We start from the raw sequence: 19011 nt of genomic DNA on the forward strand, positions 1-19011 counted from the left end.
CTTTATTCTGTAACTCTTCTTCTAATTTTTCTTGGTATCTTTTTATACTTTTATCACCCTACAGGGACTTATTTATTCCTTTTTTTTATTTGTTTCTTTTTCCGTTCTCTATCCAATTGTTACTAATAAGTGATCCGACTTCATTCTTTTTTCTATCTTGCATGTTTCTATCTTTTCCCACCCCTCTTTGTTTGTTATTATATAATCTATCACTGTACACTCTCTGCAACTGATGTACGTGAAGTTTCCTTTTCCATCTCCGTTATTTTTTTTATTCACTATACTTTAATTTTTTATTCTCGAGCTACTCTAGTAATTCTTCTCCCTCTTCATTTATTACTTTGTCCTTTCAAACCTTCCTCTTTCTTTATACATTTCACATCCTATTTCTTCCCCTGTTCTCCGTTATAATCTCCTCCAATTATAACCACTTCATTTCTTGCTAGTTCCGTGATTTCCTCTATCATTTCTCTGTTTTTGTTTTTACACTCTCTCATATATGAAACTTCTATAAACATCTTTTCTTTCTTTCTTTTTACTTCCTTGCCTATGAATTCCTTTTCTTCCATCTTCTTACATTTGGTTCATCTTTATATATTCCTTTTCTCGTAGCCAATATTATCCCTTCTTTTGGTCTTCCTTTTTCTGTTTTCTTACTTGCTGCCATCATTTCTACTTCAAATTCTTTTTCTAATTTTCTCATTACTATAGGTTTCTCTTTTTCTTCAAGCCAGGGGTTTTCGTAAGTCCTATGACCTTAAATTCTTTCATGTAGTTCCAAAAGTCCTTTTCTTTTCCTTCTACACCTGCCACATTTCAAAAGATCATTCTTTCTATTTTCTTTTTTCTGACCTTTTCTACCATCTTTTCCTCCTTTTCATTATCTTTATATTTCCGTTTATTTGTTGTCTTTTGCTCGCTTATGAACCCTTTTTCTTTTTTATTCCATTTTGACGAGATCGACTTTCTCTGTTCTTTTCTCTCAAAAAAAATTTTTTTTTCAATACCTTTTTTGTTTTGTTTTATTTATACCATTTATCATCTCTCTTCAACTTTCAGAATTTTATTTGCGTTCTTCTATTTTCTAATCTGCATCTTTTCGCTTGAACTTCTCTTTTCTTCTTCGTTCTATCATTATCTATGTAAATTTTTTTATCTCCCAGTTTTCTCTTATTTTGCATGACTTTACTTTTATCTTCCCATCTTTTGAACTTTACTTGTATCATTTTCCCTCCATTTATTACTCTTGCTGTTTCTATTTCCGCGTCTGTTTCTATATTGTCTCTTAGGAATTTTCCTATTTTATTTTCAAAGTTCTTATACTGCCTACCTATCTTCAATCCTTTAATTAACACGTTTAACTTCCTTTTTTCTCTTTCTTTTCTTTCCAGATCATTCCTTATTTCCTGTATCTACTTCTCTGCTTCACTTGTGCCCGCTCTCACTTCCGTTATTTCTCTTCTTGTTCTTGCTTCTAGTATTTTCAATCTGTTTTTTATTTCTTCTTTATTCGTAAATCTTTCACTATTTTCTATCCTTCCTTCCAGTTTGTCCAGCCTCTTCTTCGTTTTTACTTGGAATTGTCTATCCTCCTCTCTCTTAAAATTCATTTCTTTTAATAATTCTTCCTTCATTTCTTCCATTTTTTTAGTTTTTTCTTTTTCCTCATTGAACCTCTTCAACAGTTTTATTATGATCTCTTTCTCGCTTTTACTTTTCTACTGCTCTTCCATATTCTCTGTATTTAAATCTATCGTTTGCTCCTTTACTTTCACTTCAAATACTTCTCTCTCTAAACTGTTTAGCTGCCCGTTTTTTACTGTACTTCTTTTCTTTTTTAATTTCTGCTCTATGCTCTCCGATGAGATCTCTCTTTTTTCTTTTTACACTGATGAACTTCAAAATTGAACCACAGCTTTGCGCATTGTCTCCACTAGTCTGTCCGGGTTGGTCGCTCTTCCTTTCCTCTCCCCTATTCGTGGTTCTCTCTCTATCCTCGTCGCTCTCGCTCCTGTGCTCCCAGTGCTCCTACTTTCCGCCTCCGCCGCCGGTGTCTCCTCGCGCGCGGTGTCTCCCCGTTTCCTGCTGTTTCTTGCTGCGCGACGCACCTTTAAGTTTTCCTCCATGCAGTGGAGCCTTTCGCCGCTTCTCGCCTTCACGTCGGTCGCGACCCAACCTTCCGTACACTACATGTCTCCTAACCACCTTCTAGGTTGGATTTCCTTTACTTCCTGATTTCTTTGTTCTTTTTGTCTTTATCACTATACTCCTTTCAACTTTGTGTACACTCTTATCCACTTCCTGCTCTACAGCTTCTCCTATTTCTTTGCTACAAACCACTTTCTTGCGGAGCTATACCTGCATGTGTCCGGGGTATACAGCGCCACCGGTAAGCCTCCTTATTACTTTAAATTATTTTCCAATTTTTTTCAGTTCTGAACAAACGGAAAAAAAAGATAAAAAAGCGCAAACCGAATAGAATCCGTTAATAATGACGTGCGAAATTCTTCTCTCTTTTGTATGAAACTACACATTTACGAATGATTATCGTCACGCTAGCACAACTATTCCAAGTATTATTACTAATTCCGTTTCATTTACACTTCTCAGAATACGTTAAAAGGAGGGTTTAATATTGAGAAAATTGATGATAAAAAGGTGGGAAAGATACTTTCCACTGACAGTCAAAGGGTTAAGTGCATTTGTTCAAAATGTGTTTTTTTCTTTCCAATATGGAAAGAAAAAAATTCCACACTTTGAAAGCGTAAGACTTTCTTACTTATGTAATATTGTATTGTTGGATGATTAACATTTAAATATTTTACTACAAAGTCTTCTAGAGAAGCAAATAATTAAATATATTAATACAATGTATACGTGTGGTTGAAAAGAGCTCTAAAGCTATACTTAAGAAATGTGACATATATGTAAAAATTTTGTAAAATAAAATTGTCATTTAATTTGTCACATTTTATTTCTTACTTAACTTGACATAGTTTGAAAATAATTTATTTAATAAAATACAATATTATTTATTCACACCATATTTTTAATACAAACTATATGCTAAAATTGTTTTAAAAAAATAAAACAAAAAATTATTACATATTATAAAGATACTATGGATAAAAAAAATACCGTTTTTAGGGACAGTAAATTGACAAGACTACTGCGAGATAGCTTAGGTGGGAATGCTAGAACTTTGATGATTGCCTGTGTGAGTCCAAGCGATATCGATGCTGAAGAAACTCTTAGTACTCTGCGCTATGCCGCCCGAGCTCGTTGTATTAAAAATAAGCCCATTATTAATGAAGACCCCAAAGACGCTCTTCTTAGACAATATCAGTTAGAACTTCAACGTTTGAGGAAGTTGCTTAACTCTAACGATACATTAAACGTTGGATTGGACCTCCAAAAAGATGTCGAAGAAGAAAAAAGGGATTTGAGACAGCAACAATATTCTGACGAGGTGTGGCATATAATAAATTATAATTTTTCAATTGTTTTTTATATTTTTAAGTTTAATAAAAAAATATACGTGAGTTCTTATTAATTATTCTCTACACACATCTTTATAAAATATAATAATAAAAAATACAAATATGTTTAAAGGTGGAAAAGCTACGGAAAGAATGCGAGAACTCAAATTTGTCAGCTCAGAAATTGAAAGAGGAGTTAGAAACTTTGAAATTTCGTTACGAATCAGGATTAAATATGACAAATGATAGTAATAAAACTAAAAATCTTTATCAAGAACATCAAGAAATGAATGAATTGGATAAAGAACGAATGGAGAGAAGAAGAAAGAAAAGAGAGGCAGCTCTACAAGATGTTTTAAGAAGATTGGAAAAACTTACGATCGGTGGAGAAGAAATAGGTAATACGGAACTAAAAAAAAGAAGAGAGAAGAGAAGAAAGAAATTGGAAGCTCTTGTAGGAGCGCTGGAAGCCAATGATGCCAACGGTAGTGTCTTCCAAGTGTACGGTCAACTAAGGTTCGTATATACAAGATTCAATTCAACTGTTTTGAAAAGTAATCAAAATTTTTTTCTATTTTAATAAAACGTAATTTTAATTATAAGTAATAAGAAGTAATTGTTGAACACGATAATTATTCTTTGTTTAAAAAAAGCATATTATGTATAGGAAATAATCTAAAATAAAGTTATATTTAAAAGGAAATATAACAGATAGGTAGTGTTGAGTACCATCTAAATACATTTCGTATTATAACTGTATCTAAGATACCCAGATAACCAAGTCTGTCGAAAGCAGATCGTGCCAAGTATTGGCTATCAAGTATCGTTAGCAAAAGAATTATCAATTGTACATAGAGCTTGTAATATCAGAATATATCGGCCAATATTGCTATAAAAAATGGTTAAGCTAATTACTTTATGCCAACAGATTGGCGACAATAATCGAGCAAGATTTGCGATTTCTGCTCGATCTTTGCTGTCAATTTTGTTGCTGTCAGATTACCTAGACACGCAGATTTTTTTCTATTCGTGCTATCAACCCGCTGTCAAATTCTGTAAGCAGGTTCCGTTGATAAATTATAAGCATATTGCTGAAACAGATGCTAATTTATTGTAAATTTTTTAGGAAATTTGTTGTCAATCTGCTAACATATTGTGTATGTTTTGCTTACAAGATACGTTTACATTAAAATATTTGTATCTAGATAAACACAATAGCTGAACTATATTTCAGACATATTTTCAGATATAATTTCAGGTTCTTTTACATCTAATGAAAAAACGAATGTTCTATTTTAAATATTATTTTTTATTTCATTATTATTGTTGTTAGGACGCTACATAAATTGGTGCATATATTAGGTGTACAACTTTGCTTCCGCCGTTTTTTTTTCGAAATTCGAAGCTTTATTGTGAAAAACTGATTATACATTTACGATTCAAAGTATTGTCCATCGCTGGCCACTACTTTCTCCCATCTTTCTGGCAGCATACGAATCCCGCGTCGAAAAAACTGTCTTTTGTTATCTTTTGAGACGATCCACGAATCGATCTAATTTTTCACTTCTTCATAAGAATGGAAGTACTGGTCAGCCAGGCCGTGTGTCATTGATCGAAACAAGTGATAGTCAGAGGGAGCAATATCCGGAGAATACGGTGGTGTAGAACTTCCCATTTCAACATTTCCAAGTATGTTTTGACGGGCTTTATGACAGGGGATCGAGCATTGTCATGCTACAAAATCACTTTATCGTGTCTATCGTAGTGTTGCATTCGTTTGTCTTTCAGTGCTCGGCTCAAACGCATCAATTGCTTTCGATACCGATCGCCTGTGATTGTTTCAGTCGGTTTTAGTAGCTCATAATACACTATGCCGAGCTGGTCTCACCAAATACAGAGCATGACCTTGGAGCCGTGAATATTCGGTTTGGCCGTCGACATGGAAGCATGGTCCCTATGATTTTATGCGTTTGGGGTTATTGTAATGAACCCATTTTTCGTCTCCAGTCACAATATGATGCAGAAATTCCTTTCGTCTTTGTCTTTCAAGCAGCTGTTCACAAGCAAACAAACGCCGTTCAACATCTCTCGGCTTCAACTCGTACGGCACCCAATTTTCTTACTTCTGAATCATTCCCATGACTTTCAGACGTTTTGAAATGGCTTGTTGAGTCACTCCCAATGATCCTGCCAATTCTTGCGTTTGACACGAGTCTTGATCAAGTAATGCCTTCAATTCTGCATCTTCGAAAACCTTCCCTCTTCGACCGCCATGCCGGCCTTTGACGTTAAAATCACCGTTCTTGGAGCGTTGAAACTACTCTCGGCACGTTCTTTCACTAATAGCGGCCTCACCATACATATTTGAGAGCATTCGATAAGCCTTAGTCCTAGATTTCTTCATATTAAAGCAAAAAATTAAAACATTTCGCAAATGACGAGAATTTGGCTTGTAAGCTGACATTTTCAATCGAGAATAACTTTATGATGCAGACACAAATTGACTAATATTTCGATGACGTTATGTTTATAAATGCCTAAGTTTATTGTGTGATGTCTACGATCTATTTATTTCGACCACCTGTAGGGATTAAGAATGACTCCACGAACTCATCCTCTAATGTAATAAAATATTTATTACATTTATTACAAAACGAACTAACTTCTATACAGCCTTTGGTTTTACGTGAGGTCAGCATATAAAATAACGCGGGAGAGAGGAACGTGATAATCAGAGAGAGAAGATGGCCGAACTAGAACTCAAGCGTTCTTAAAATCATGCGGCCGTAGGTTGCGGTATGAGGGGCGCTGGTTGGCCGACCGCCTTAGCCAATGGCGTGTCTGCTGGCGCTACACACCACTTACCGCTACAGCCATCTATTGGAAAACGGCGGAGGCAAAATTGTTTCCAACCAGCAAATGTGCGCGCGAATGCGTTGCCGACGGCGTACGCTCGCGCTGAATGCCGGAACCGCTTAGAGTTGAGCGCGGAGGGCTTGTTGCGCGAATCCGGAGACTCGCTGGAGAAAAGGATGAGCACAAAAAATGTAGACCACTCAGAAGTTGTTTTGTTTAATTCACAGTCACTCTTTTTATTGGTAATAACACACAAAAAAAATGTCAATGTACAGTAGTGCTATAGTGACCGGGTCACGGATCGCGATAACGCTTGGGAGCGACAGATCGTTTCAGATAGCCGGAAATTTTCTAGTCGAACGCTTGGTTCCTGTCTATCGTCGCCATTTAATAAGAAAAAATAGATTTTAGAAGGAACCAAGATATTCCTTTGCTATATGGAAGACATAACTAAGCTTTTAAATTTTTTAAAAATCAAGATCACATAAAAATATTACTTGATAATCTTGTCGGCATTAAAATTATTCTTTATTTGTTAGACATATAATACTGCAAAAGATATCGCATTAATCGCATGCACTTTATTTACATGGAACATTAATTTTCATAATTTAGGAGGAGATTCTCTTATAATCGGCAAAAAATCAATTTCTTTAAAGTAAATTAATAATTAATTATCAGTCTTGAGAATGTATTTCTAAAGTTTTAGATTATTATTCAATTCCTAATCGCAGTTATATAGAAGTTTATGGGCGCGCGTTGAACAGGTAGTTAAGAACGCGTGTAAGTCAGTTTCTGTTGTCGTTCGCCTCAAAGCACAAAAAACCATTGCAATCTGTTTACAAAGATTTGCCTAAAATAAAACTTTTGGAGAGATGTTTGCAAGGACACATGCAAAATGCCAAAGAGAGTTATTCGACTGTATTCGACGCTTGGCCTCCAAACATTGCTCTGGCATTAAAACCATCGAAATTGCAGCTTATATTGATGCAGGAGTGTTTAACAAGGGCTATTTTGTTATCCTGAAGATTATGGACGTTTTAGAAATAAAAATTAGACCACACTGCAAACAATACGCCAATTCATACCATGAAAATGTAACATCGGAGCATAAGTCGAATGTAAAGTTGTAACAACGTATTTCCTACATGGATTAGCTCGCCGGGGATCTAGTATAAGAAGGGTCTTGAGACAACAAACACGTGTTGTTTAGATTAAATAATCTCTATATTCTAATGATGTATTTACATTATGTACAATATTTACAAGGTTCAGGTATTCCTGCTTGTATATTTGGTATGCTGTTGGATGAGCTGTTTGCGGCGCGTTCGGTGGTGCTCATGGGATATAGACGACGCGGCGGGCGGTAATTGCCCATGTTTCGACAATCGGTGCGGCTACAGGCGCGTAGCGCGGGAGCGGCGATTCGTAGAATTGCAGTTTATTTTCAAAAGAAAGACTGATAATTTTCCTAGAAGACGGCGTCGGCTCCGAGAACTGTCTCGGGAGAAACAGAAAACACTCAATCCCTGGTATCCGGGCCGTGTTGTGAGGAGTGGAGTGAGCAGCGGCCGAAAACCCTCGGCGAAGGCGGAGAACACTCCACTCTTGGCTTGCTGACTCAAGGAAAAGGAGATAGAGTCGAGCGGAACCGAGAACACTTGGCTAAAGCGGAGAACGCTCTACCTTACTATCCGGTCATAGGATCTTCTCTGTAGTATCCGGCGGACGAGGATAGCAAGATATTAGTCGTTCTAGAAGTGGTCTTTATTCCGTCGAGGCGGCCTTATATACCACTAAGAAGTCCCCGGTTCCTTCGGCGCTCAGCATTCCGGCGGTCGGAATGCTGGCCGAGTAAGCGTGCGTAACGTTGAGACGATCGTCGTCCCAACGAATAAGAATGTTTAGGACGGGCCCGTGTACCGGCCGTGTACCAGCCCGGCGCGGCGGTTGATTAACCGAGCAAAGCGTGGTCGTTATTTGCCGGCGGTGCGGGTTTTTTTTATAAAGGGAGAGTAATTGAAACGTTAACAAACATTCTATAAAACGTAAATTGAAACAATAAAATATGAAAGAAGTGTTAACGCTAGTAGTTAATATTACATCGGTTCAAATTCGTGAGCTCCGAGAAGGAGGGGATATGAAGGCGCGGGGGGCATGACGTCACACGGAAGATCTTGCGGCGCGGAATTGTTGACACAGGATTTTCGGGGTCCGCGACCGTCCCTGGGAGTGGGAAAGGGGGAATCGGGGTCCACGCTCGCCTCCGCTCGCCACCCGTTGCCGCGGCGGTGCGGTACGCGGTATCGCTCGCGGCGCGGTGATCGACCTGACACTCGGCGCGGCGAAATTTTGGTCGGATTGGCGACGCGCTTGCGTTACATTAGCTGTTTGATCAGCTGTTCGTTATCGACGTTATCGGCGGTTACCTCGCGTGGGTGGGAAAGTCCCGTTAGCGTACGGTGCGATAACGCACATCCCGATAGCACACGTCCTAATATCGCATAGTAAAAAAGTCATATTAGCCTAATAGCGCACAAAGTAAAAAGCGCATTATCCCGATAGCACTCATCCCGATAGCACGCATCCCAATAGCGCACATCCCGATAGCGCATAATGAAAGAAACATATTATCCCAATAGTGCACAAAGTAAAAACCGTAATATTCCGGTAGCACACATCCCGATAGCGCACACCATGACACTGCACATCCCGATAGCGCACATCTCGATAGCGCACATCCTGATATCGCACAGTAAAAAAGTCATATTAGCCTAATAGCGCACAAAGTAAAAAGCGCATTATCTCGATAGCACACATCTCAATAGCACACATCCCTATAGCGCACATCCCGATAGCGCACATTCTGATAGCGCATATCCTAACAGCGCGAGTAAGTCCCATATGCGCACAAATCAAAATGGCCACAACAGCTGAGTGAAACGAACACAGTGTTAAACGGATACAGTAACAAACGGACTTACCACATAGGTTTGCGACTTCTAGGGCACCCTTACCGACAGGGTAGATGCGGGAGAGGGGCGAAGCCCCTCTTGCACCCCCGCGCGCGCGTGTGTGTGTGTGTGGCCAAATCGAAGGAGTGTCCACGCTTTGTACCATATGGGTTTGCGACTTTCTACGTGTAGCGAGGTCCACCCCCCCGTTTACATTCGACTACATTTAGTAAACATTACATGCCTATAAAATTTCATTGATTATTTTGCACGCATTTATTTCTATCTGATTGACTGTATCTATTTGTTACTGTGTTCGTTTTATTCAGCCTGCTGTGTCCATTTCGACGTTATCTAGATGTCAATATCGACGTCTAATAGACATCTACTGGGTACAATGGCCGCATTCGGTATTACAACTGCTTTTTTGATTGGAGTGTTATATTAATTACGTTTAAAACAACAGATGTAGGAGAATAATTTTTTATTTTACATAACATTTTTATCTGTATTATTCTAATTACGTTATATTATTACAATTAAATTAGTATATATATTGTTACGCGCGCGCTCGCGGAAATGAAGAAACACTCTTTTAACTCTCAAAACAAATGACTTTATTAGAAGCGTTTACAATTAACGACTGAACTGGCTCGATGCCCTTTAACAACTGTTTATTGATTCCCCGTCAATTCCGTTGCCCGGCTCCAGACAGCTGACCGTCGCCGCCGATCGACTTCGCCGATTTGACAGCTGACTCGCGGCCAGAAAGTATACCTGGCAGCGCGCGTAACAATATATATACTATATATATACTATATATAATAATTATATAATTTGTATAATTCTTACATTTATTACTATCTTAAAATTATATAAAATTGTATTTGAATTTAAAAGAATAAACAAGACAGTAAACATCTTGTAAGCAAAATATTAGCGTGCATTACATTAATAACAACAGATTTCCTTAAAAGTTGCTTGTAAATTATTTAATTCGTTATTTCAGCAATACGATTTGTTAACAGAATTTGTTCATAGAATGTGGCAGCAAATTAACGACAGAAATCGAATTTAATTTACGTGCGCGGACAGTCTGATGTGGCCCGAATAGGAAAATAATATTTAAAAAACATTTTGAATAATAATATCTAAAAAATATTTAAAAAAACATTTTCTTAAATGTTAAAAGTAAAGAAATAAGTTCACTTTTTTTATTAAATAAATGTTTATTTAAGCATTAAAATAATTATTTAATATTTTTTAAAAGTCAAAATGAATTTTAATAGTAAATGAATATTTTTTAAAATAAACAGGGACAATTTGGACATTAATTGTATTAACCAGAAATGTTAAGAGTATTCGAAAAAAATGTTCGAAAATGTTTGATAGCATACTTGAATTTATCGACAAAGCAGGTTCAAAATTTTAAATATTTTATTAATTTTTAATATATTATATTGTTTTATTAAATGTGAATTTTATTTAATAATATTAATAATAAACAATAACGAAGGAAAACTAATTTATTAACAATTTTATATTGTAAATATATAATTCAATTATTTTATAATTAAGGAAATAAGTATTGTATTGCATAATTCTAATACACTAATGGAAAATTTAATTATGTGGTTAATTATAAATACGAATACGTAACTTAGAATATTTAACGATAAACAGCAGGATATGAATTTTTAATATCAATCAAATACATGCGCTTTTAAATTACATTTCATATAGACAAAGGAAATGTTACCGGTTAACATCCGCTACTTACATACAATGTAGCAAATACTTCTGACTAAAAGCCGTTTTATATTTTTACAATATTCCAGACAATTATGAATATTTTAATATATTTTCTTGAAATAGTACTCAAAGTATTGGCAATGATGTCCTTGAGTTTATACAGATCATAGCTTGATTAGAAGGGATACGTTCTCTTTCTTACGCTCCATGAGCGTTTACCGAGCCAGATCTGACATCGGTTATTAATATTTTTAGTTATAATATCATTCATCATATCATATCATTCTTCCATTCATTCACTTATTCATTCATTTGTTCATTCATTCATTTATTTATTTATTCATTTATCCTTTTTTAGTTTGAGAGAAATTTCAAGAAGAAAATGAAACATATATAGTTGTAACACATATATCGGTATCACACTCTGTATCTCCATTTCATGGAGCCGTGTAAATGCTATCGACGTTTAATTATCGTCGATGTGATTTACTATTTCTACCTGGAAAAGGCTGTAGACGCCATCGACGTCTGATCAATGTCGATCCGACTTGCCATTTCTCCGTGGGCAGTACGGGACAGAACAGCATGTGACCGCTGAGTACGCGGTTAAGAGCTCGGGTGCTGATCACGTCGGTGTCACCACTCAGTACGTGTCCGGGGAAGCGCTCACTATGCGTTCGGGAAAGATCACGATTTAGAGGTTAGGGCGCTCAGTTCGCGCACGTAGGAAGCTTGAGTCACAAAGGCACCTCGCGAACCCAAAACTCCAATTTTTATGAAATTTGGCACAAATGTAGAGGAATAAATATATGAATTTAGAAAGGACCCTGTATCAAATCATATAAAAAATGGCTTTCAGTCGATTCTTTTGAAACTTGGAGAAAACATTCTCCAGAGCATATTAATGAAAAGTTGTCATGGGCGCAACTCGATCATATGAACCGTTCTCACTCTAGAAGGTCACAAAAGTCAGCATCTATAGGTTATCGGCACGTACGATGGGAGAGAGATATATGTTTGCGCGAACGTATAAACACGCAGGTACTTATACGCCTTCTCTCTCTCTAGAGAAGAGTAGAGGAGAGAGAGCGATAGAGAAGGCTCGATGCAGAGAGAGAGATAGCTGCGAGAGCGAGCAAGCGAGAGCGAGAGAGAGCGAGAGAGAGTCGAGCGATTAGGGACGAGCCTAGACTCTCTCTATATCCCGCTCGAGAACTCTCCTGCCCCTCCCACCCGCCCCTCCCCCTCTCCTCTCCTCTCCCTCTCCCCTCCCTCTCCCTCCTCCCTCTCCCTCTCCCTCTCCCTCTCTCTCTCTCTCTCTCTCTCTCTCTCTCTCTCTCTCTTTGTGTGTGCGTATGTGTGTCATACGCATACACACACACACACACACACAAATATGCAAAGACACACGTTTACACGCACATTTACGCACATACATAGACACATGCAAACTGATATGAGCGCGCGCGCGGGCGAACACATATCTCTCTCCCTCTCTCCTTGTGATCGTATATGCCCATAATCATGCCCATAGATGTTGACCTTTGTGACCTCCTAAAGCGAAAACGGTCTATACGATCAAGTTGCACACGTGGCAACTTTTCATCAGCAAGCTCTGGAGAATGTTTCCCCATGTTTCAAAGGAATCGACCGAAAGCCATTTTCTATATGAATCTGATACGGGATCCTTTCCGTTTGGGCTTAAAAACGGTTTGAAGGGATGAAATAAAACTTAAAGATTGAGACATTTTTGTCTTTTCTCGATATAACTCGTAAACTGAGTAAAATATCAAAAAATGTTTTATAGAAAAATTTCACAGCATAAATAACTCTATTTAACTATGCTATTCATTTACATGTGTGAAGTTAGCATCTCAATATTCGACATCTCATAAAAATACTGCAGAATAACTAGCCAGTATAATTCTACAGTATCTGCTAGGTTTCAACAATAGTTCCGTTGAACTATATATTTTAATTAAATTTTCATAAATGAGATGCTAACTTCCACAATCACATAATATTATCTCACTGTATTTTGAATATATAACCACAGAAAAGAAAAAGTCCGTAGAGTTCTATTGTTTAGAAACATCCGGTCAATAATTCTAACGATTAAATTAAGTAAAAAAGAATTATTGTTACAAAACGTGCGTGTATAGGCATATACGTCTGCGTATGTGTGTTTGTGTGTAATTGGCATCTCAAATAAGCAAAATTAATTAATTAAAACCATTTAGAAAGTATTATAACAACTATTTTGATGGAATACTTGTTTATAGGACTAGACGTGAGATGCTGGTCGTATTTTGTCGTGTTAATAATTAGAAAATTTTTTTAACAATTATTTTGCCCGAAAAACTTGTATTTTGAGGGCTAGACGTGATATGCTAGTCAAATATCAACAGTTCTATTTATTTTAAAGCAATTCTCGCATAGTTCTGGACGCCTACATTGTTTTTCTAAAGAGTTCCGGTAATAGCAATAATTTGAAAATTTTTAAAAAATTATTTCGTTCATAAAACTTGTATTTTGGGGGCTGGACGTGAGATGCTGTTCGATTTTTGAGAGTTCTAGACATTATAAAATATTTTTCGTCCAGTTCTGAACGTATTAAACAATTTTCTAAAGAGTTCTGGCACCATATAGCATTGTCATCCACGCGTGCGCAGTCAGTAATACCAGACTGCGCCGGCGCGCCGCTCAACCATGATGGAGGAAATGGGACAAGCTTGGTCGTCCGCCAGCACGATCCTTATAGACATAAATTTACTTAATTGATGATACACGCGTCCAAAATCTTCTCTTTTCTCTTTCAATGAGCATAAGTGCAAACTTCTTACTGAGGATTATTACAATAATTTCTTATTTTTCATGCAGCTACACATAAACTGACTGATATCGTATGTGATTTTTATGAAATATAAGAAATCATTATATTTTCGTATGAGTATTTATTACCATCGATTCTTTTATCAAACGTTAATGAATTTTTTGCACTGATTTTTGATATATTGCATATTAATTTATTTTCTTCTTTTCTATTCGAATCTCAAAATTCGTGAAATTTCCTCAAAACCGATAGGCTTCAATGTCTACTTTTTACACGATTTTAAAGTAGCTCTTTCGATTCATACGTATTACATCTTCTTTTGTATCGTCATATATGTTTGTCAGCTCTCGCTTTAATTTGTAAATAATAAAAAATTGAAGTACTGCTGAAAGTTTAGAAGATGCTACCTTGCATTTTAGATCGATTATATGTTTAGAATATCTTACGATAAACTGATATTAAAAAACATTTTGTCCCAGAATGATTGTCGAACTCTTGATGTTAACAGAAAGCTTTACCTCCATCGCATTTGATCATCTTGTTGCCAATCGAATAGCGTTGTGGGGTTCATATATTATACCACGTTTATACATGTAAAGGATTGTTGTAATGGTTACAAGATGTTAGTTGCATCAACGCATAAGATCGATCCAAAGAGAGACAATAATTCAAGTATTAGCAATAGAACTTTCGATGTTAATTCAAGTATCAACCGTAGTTGCAATTTGTCGGAGAGTGCGGATTGCAAAAAAATAAGATTAGTTATGTCTGCTCAAAAATGGTTGGAAATTTGTAAAAAAAAAAAAAAAAACCTCTAGTGGGCGAATTTACAAAAAAATAAGCCAATGTCATCGGTGAGCGAATATTCCAGCAACATGAATCGGTCGACTGGGTATTTTCCTTTAAAAACCATTTAGTGACTCCGTCTGCTACTGCAGAAACTTATGCAAAATTTGTTGGTTACTGCACCAACTGCACAGCCAAAATGACCGGTCGATTGCAAAATGTGCCAACAAGAGACGTTGATATGATATTTTCATATTAAATAGAAAACATTCGATTTCATCTTCACACAAAGAGGAAAAAGAGACCATTAAGAGATAAACGCCGTAAAAAAGTAACAAATTAAATGATATAGCAATGAAAAGATGCAGTCACTTTCCAGCAAAGCGAGATGAAACGCATGAAAAAGTGACTGACATGAAAGGGCATGAAAAAGGGAACTGACGAAAGTGTCCCTCACCGATTTTAATGCGCTTTGGAAAATATGTTGTATAACATAAAAAAATATTAGACCCATATTTTTTTTAGCAGCGTATCTCGACGTTTAGGAGTTGAAACCACCCTTCAAAAATAACGCATTTTTTCGTTTTTGGCAAATATCTTTGAAAATATAAGGCTTATAAAAGAATATTCTATGCAAAAGTTTTATGGCATTTTATACTTTTTACAATGGTGTATTCATGTTTTTCAAAAATTTCAAAATTTTTATTTACCCTCACCCCTACCCCTTTTTTTGCAACATTTTAAAAATTTTGTAAGGACAAAAATTAAAGAGCATTAAAAGCCAAATCCATTCATATATAATAACATATGGGTTCCACTATTCCCAATTATTGGCAAAACGAGATGATAACCTCGTGCTATAGGCGCCGCGCTAGAAATAGTGTTGCGTTATTTCTTTAGTCGCGTCACACACGAGTGACACACACATACCGATAAGAAAGGTATCAGTAGCACCGATGACGTAAATCGTCAGCTGCAGCAGTCAGCATCGAGCGCATTGCGCGAGATTCCGCGCAATCCGCTCGACAATTAGCGCAATGCTCCTTAGACAGCACTTGCTGTCTAAGCAAGATTTTGGAATACTGACCGATTTATGCCCTCACACAATCCTCCCCTTTTCTCGATCTGACTACCAAATTTACAGATATATAAATCGCCAAAAGAAAGTGAGGGACGGGTCAATCAGAAGTCGACAATTCGAGATAACACACGACACTCTGCTTTGCGGAGTCGTGTATCGCCGACACAAAACATTGTAATAAATGCAACCACGACACTCTGTTTTGCCGTGTCGTGGACAGTGCACTCATAGACGCGACACTCTGCCTTGCGGGATCGCGATCTAATCGCACACTGTAAAACAGACAGTATAATAAAAGTGTTCAAGACGAATAATGGTGTAAGTGACTAAATACTCTCCTCACGAGATCTCTGGCAGCGATCCTTAACGTACTCCCAACGAGGGGTACAACATAGTTTTTACGTAAATCAATACAGTATCTCGGGTATAACATATCAGAGGACGGTATCACGTTAAACCCTCATCACACAGAGGCAATTAGTAATTATTCTGTACCGAAGAATGTTACAGAACCAACGGTTTTTGGGATTTACGGGCTACTTCTACCGGAACGGGCTACCGGAAATTTATTCGGGATTACGCAAACAAGGTTAGGCCCCTCTGTTGAGAAAAAACTCCGAATTTCACTTCGACAAAAGATGCTCAGAAGCTTTTGCAGTACTCAAAAAGGAGCTACTAACTTAGCCAGTATTACGCGTATATAATCCGAAAGCAGAGCTGAGTTGCATACGGACGCAAGCGCGCAAGGTCTCGCTATACTTATGCAGCGGCAAAGTATCGGAGGATGGGCCCCAGTAGCTTATTACAGCTAATCTACATACATAATCATTGTAAACTGCGACATTTAGCATAAGACGTAGGATTAAGACCGATGTATATAAGCATCTAAGGTGGAGGGTTAGAATAAGGGATAAACTAGAGTTACCGAAAGCAAGATAATTAGTTAAGATTTACTGTGATCGATGTAATCAATTGTGAAATTCACATTGGAGACGAATGTAACGCCAGGCTGGCCGAGCTGTAAGAATCTTAGGGATTCTAATGGCTATTTAAGTTTGTTGAGTTGCCGGCAGTGTTGATCCGATAACACAGTCTCCGCAGTTGGCGGGATATAAAAGCGCCCGCGAGAGGACGTGGACGCTTTTCCTGCCACGCAAGTTTCGTATTCAAAATTTCGGAGTGAGAGAGAAAAGTCGGAGTTATCCGTTCTGCGGAAAATTCGGAGTATGGATATATTAACGCCAGATATATTGAAAGATCTTGCGAAGAAGGTTTTTAGTCACTACACACCACTCTTTGTGTTGAGCACTTTTATTGTAATGTTTACAGTGTGCGGTTAGATCGCGACCCCGCAAGACAAAGTGTCGCGTCTATGAGTGCACTGTCCACGACCCCGCAAAGCAGAGTGTCGTGTGTTATTTCTGATGGTCGACTTCTGATTGATCCGTCCCTCACTTTCTTTTGGCGGTTTATATATCTGTAAATTCGGTAGTCGGATCGAGAGAAAGGGAGAATTGCGTGAGGGCGTAAATCGGTCAGTATTCCAAATCTTGCTTAGATAGCAAGTGCTAAGGAACATTGCGCTAATTGTCGAGCGGATTGCGCGGAACCTCGCGCAATGCGCTCGATGCTGACTGCTGTAACTGACCAACTTACGTCATCGGTGCTACTGACACCTTTCTTAACGGTATGAGTGTGTCACTCATAACACATTTATTCGCCCGTGTCGCATGCAATATCCGTGTCGTGTGTAAAATGTAAGAAAAATAGAATTATGATGAGTGAGAAGACGTAATACCGATTGGCCGGTGTCTAATATCCGTTTCACTCGCACTCAAGCAAGGGACGTCATTAGTATCGAGTACGAGTGAAACAGATGTTGGACACCGGCGAATCGGTACCACGTCTTCTTACCTCAACATAACTCTATCCTTTTTGAGCGTGCGACGTTGGTGAAGGATGTAACACCGGTGCGATCCCCACTTTTTTGCTCCTCCCCGTTTTCACTTCACCGCGCGCTTAGCACACGTATGGCACTTTGTGTGTGTGGGTGATCGCCCCGCTGGACTCCGAGAAACACCATTTCTGCCGGTTACATCCATGTCGTATGCAAAATGTACATCCGTATAAATATATATAAACATAGTGGGAAGCTGCCTTTCTAGCTCGTAGTTGGTAATGTGAACAAGTATATTAGATAGTGTATTGTCAAAAGTATTGTTCTTTTGTGAACATGTAAGTATCTGTTTTTAATTCGTATTACTTTTTACTCTTTTGTTTTTCTTTACTTTAATATTATTGAAATGATAAAAATACGTTAAATCATTACTATATATGCATATAATGCAACATAATAATATATGGAAAATAGAAACAAATGGAGCAAGAATTAAAATACCAGTTAGGGTAAAAGCCTCGATTACTGTGCCCCGACCAGTTACTGTGCTCCTGGTTTTATTTTTGCTTTTAAAAAATTCTGCGAATATATATTCGATAAAGTAAATAATTTTCGCAAAGTACAAATGTATTTTTTTTACAAATGTATTTTAAAAATGTATTTTACACATTAAAAAAGGAATTGTATAATTTTGTTGTTATAATGATATAAAATATTAAATTTAAATTTTATGTTAGTCGAATTGATGATTTTCTTACTTTTCGTTTATTGAAATACTTAAAACATTACGCGTATAAAGAATTATACGTACCTATATAATTGAGATATATATTTAATATTTCAGCATGTTTCAATTTAATCCATATAATGTGATATTTTTACTTATGATAACCTTCAATGGTATGGATTATCCGAATACTCCGATAACTTTGAAGGAAAGACAAATGAATGTAAAAATTAAACATATGCTATTGGAAGTAAAAAGTAATGAGCAATTTCAATTTAAAGAGGAAGAAACTTTAGATTTTCACGATGAGTTGAGGTTCCAGAAGCAGAAAAAGTGGATTTATTAAAGGCAGATAAAAGAAAATCTATATTCTAGAAGAAGTAATTTGCGATTCAGTTGAAGAAACAATATGAACTGACTATAAAAGGCAAGCTGTGAAATACTGGAAAAGCGGTAAGACAAAACCAAGACCGCTTCAAGGAGTTAGGCAAAAATTTTAAATGTTACATCGATACGACAATTACGACGATGGGAAAACCAAATCATTCAAGGTGGTAGTAGGCTGGAAAAATTAAAAAAGATTTCTGAATACACATTAGACCATTTTAATGAAGCACTTGAAAGAAAAATCATCATACATGACATT

The 19011-nt window shown here is 37.1% G+C and overlaps 1 protein-coding gene across 2 annotated transcripts in view; it reads left to right on the top strand.

Moving 5' to 3' along the window:
* Positions 1–19011, top strand: part of LOC105836803 (osmotic avoidance abnormal protein 3) — a 170780-nt gene that overhangs the window by 100237 nt on the left and 51532 nt on the right. For both annotated transcript variants that reach the window (XM_036285329.1, XM_036285330.1), the window contains 2 exons: positions 3148–3469; positions 3613–3995. In XM_036285329.1, coding sequence (XP_036141222.1) covers positions 3148–3469; positions 3613–3995 — 705 coding nt within the window. The remainder of the gene's footprint in view (positions 1–3147; positions 3470–3612; positions 3996–19011) is intronic.

This window comes from Monomorium pharaonis, chromosome 4, assembly GCF_013373865.1.
Source record: "Monomorium pharaonis isolate MP-MQ-018 chromosome 4, ASM1337386v2, whole genome shotgun sequence".
In the NCBI taxonomy this organism is placed as follows: domain Eukaryota; kingdom Metazoa; phylum Arthropoda; class Insecta; order Hymenoptera; family Formicidae; genus Monomorium; species Monomorium pharaonis.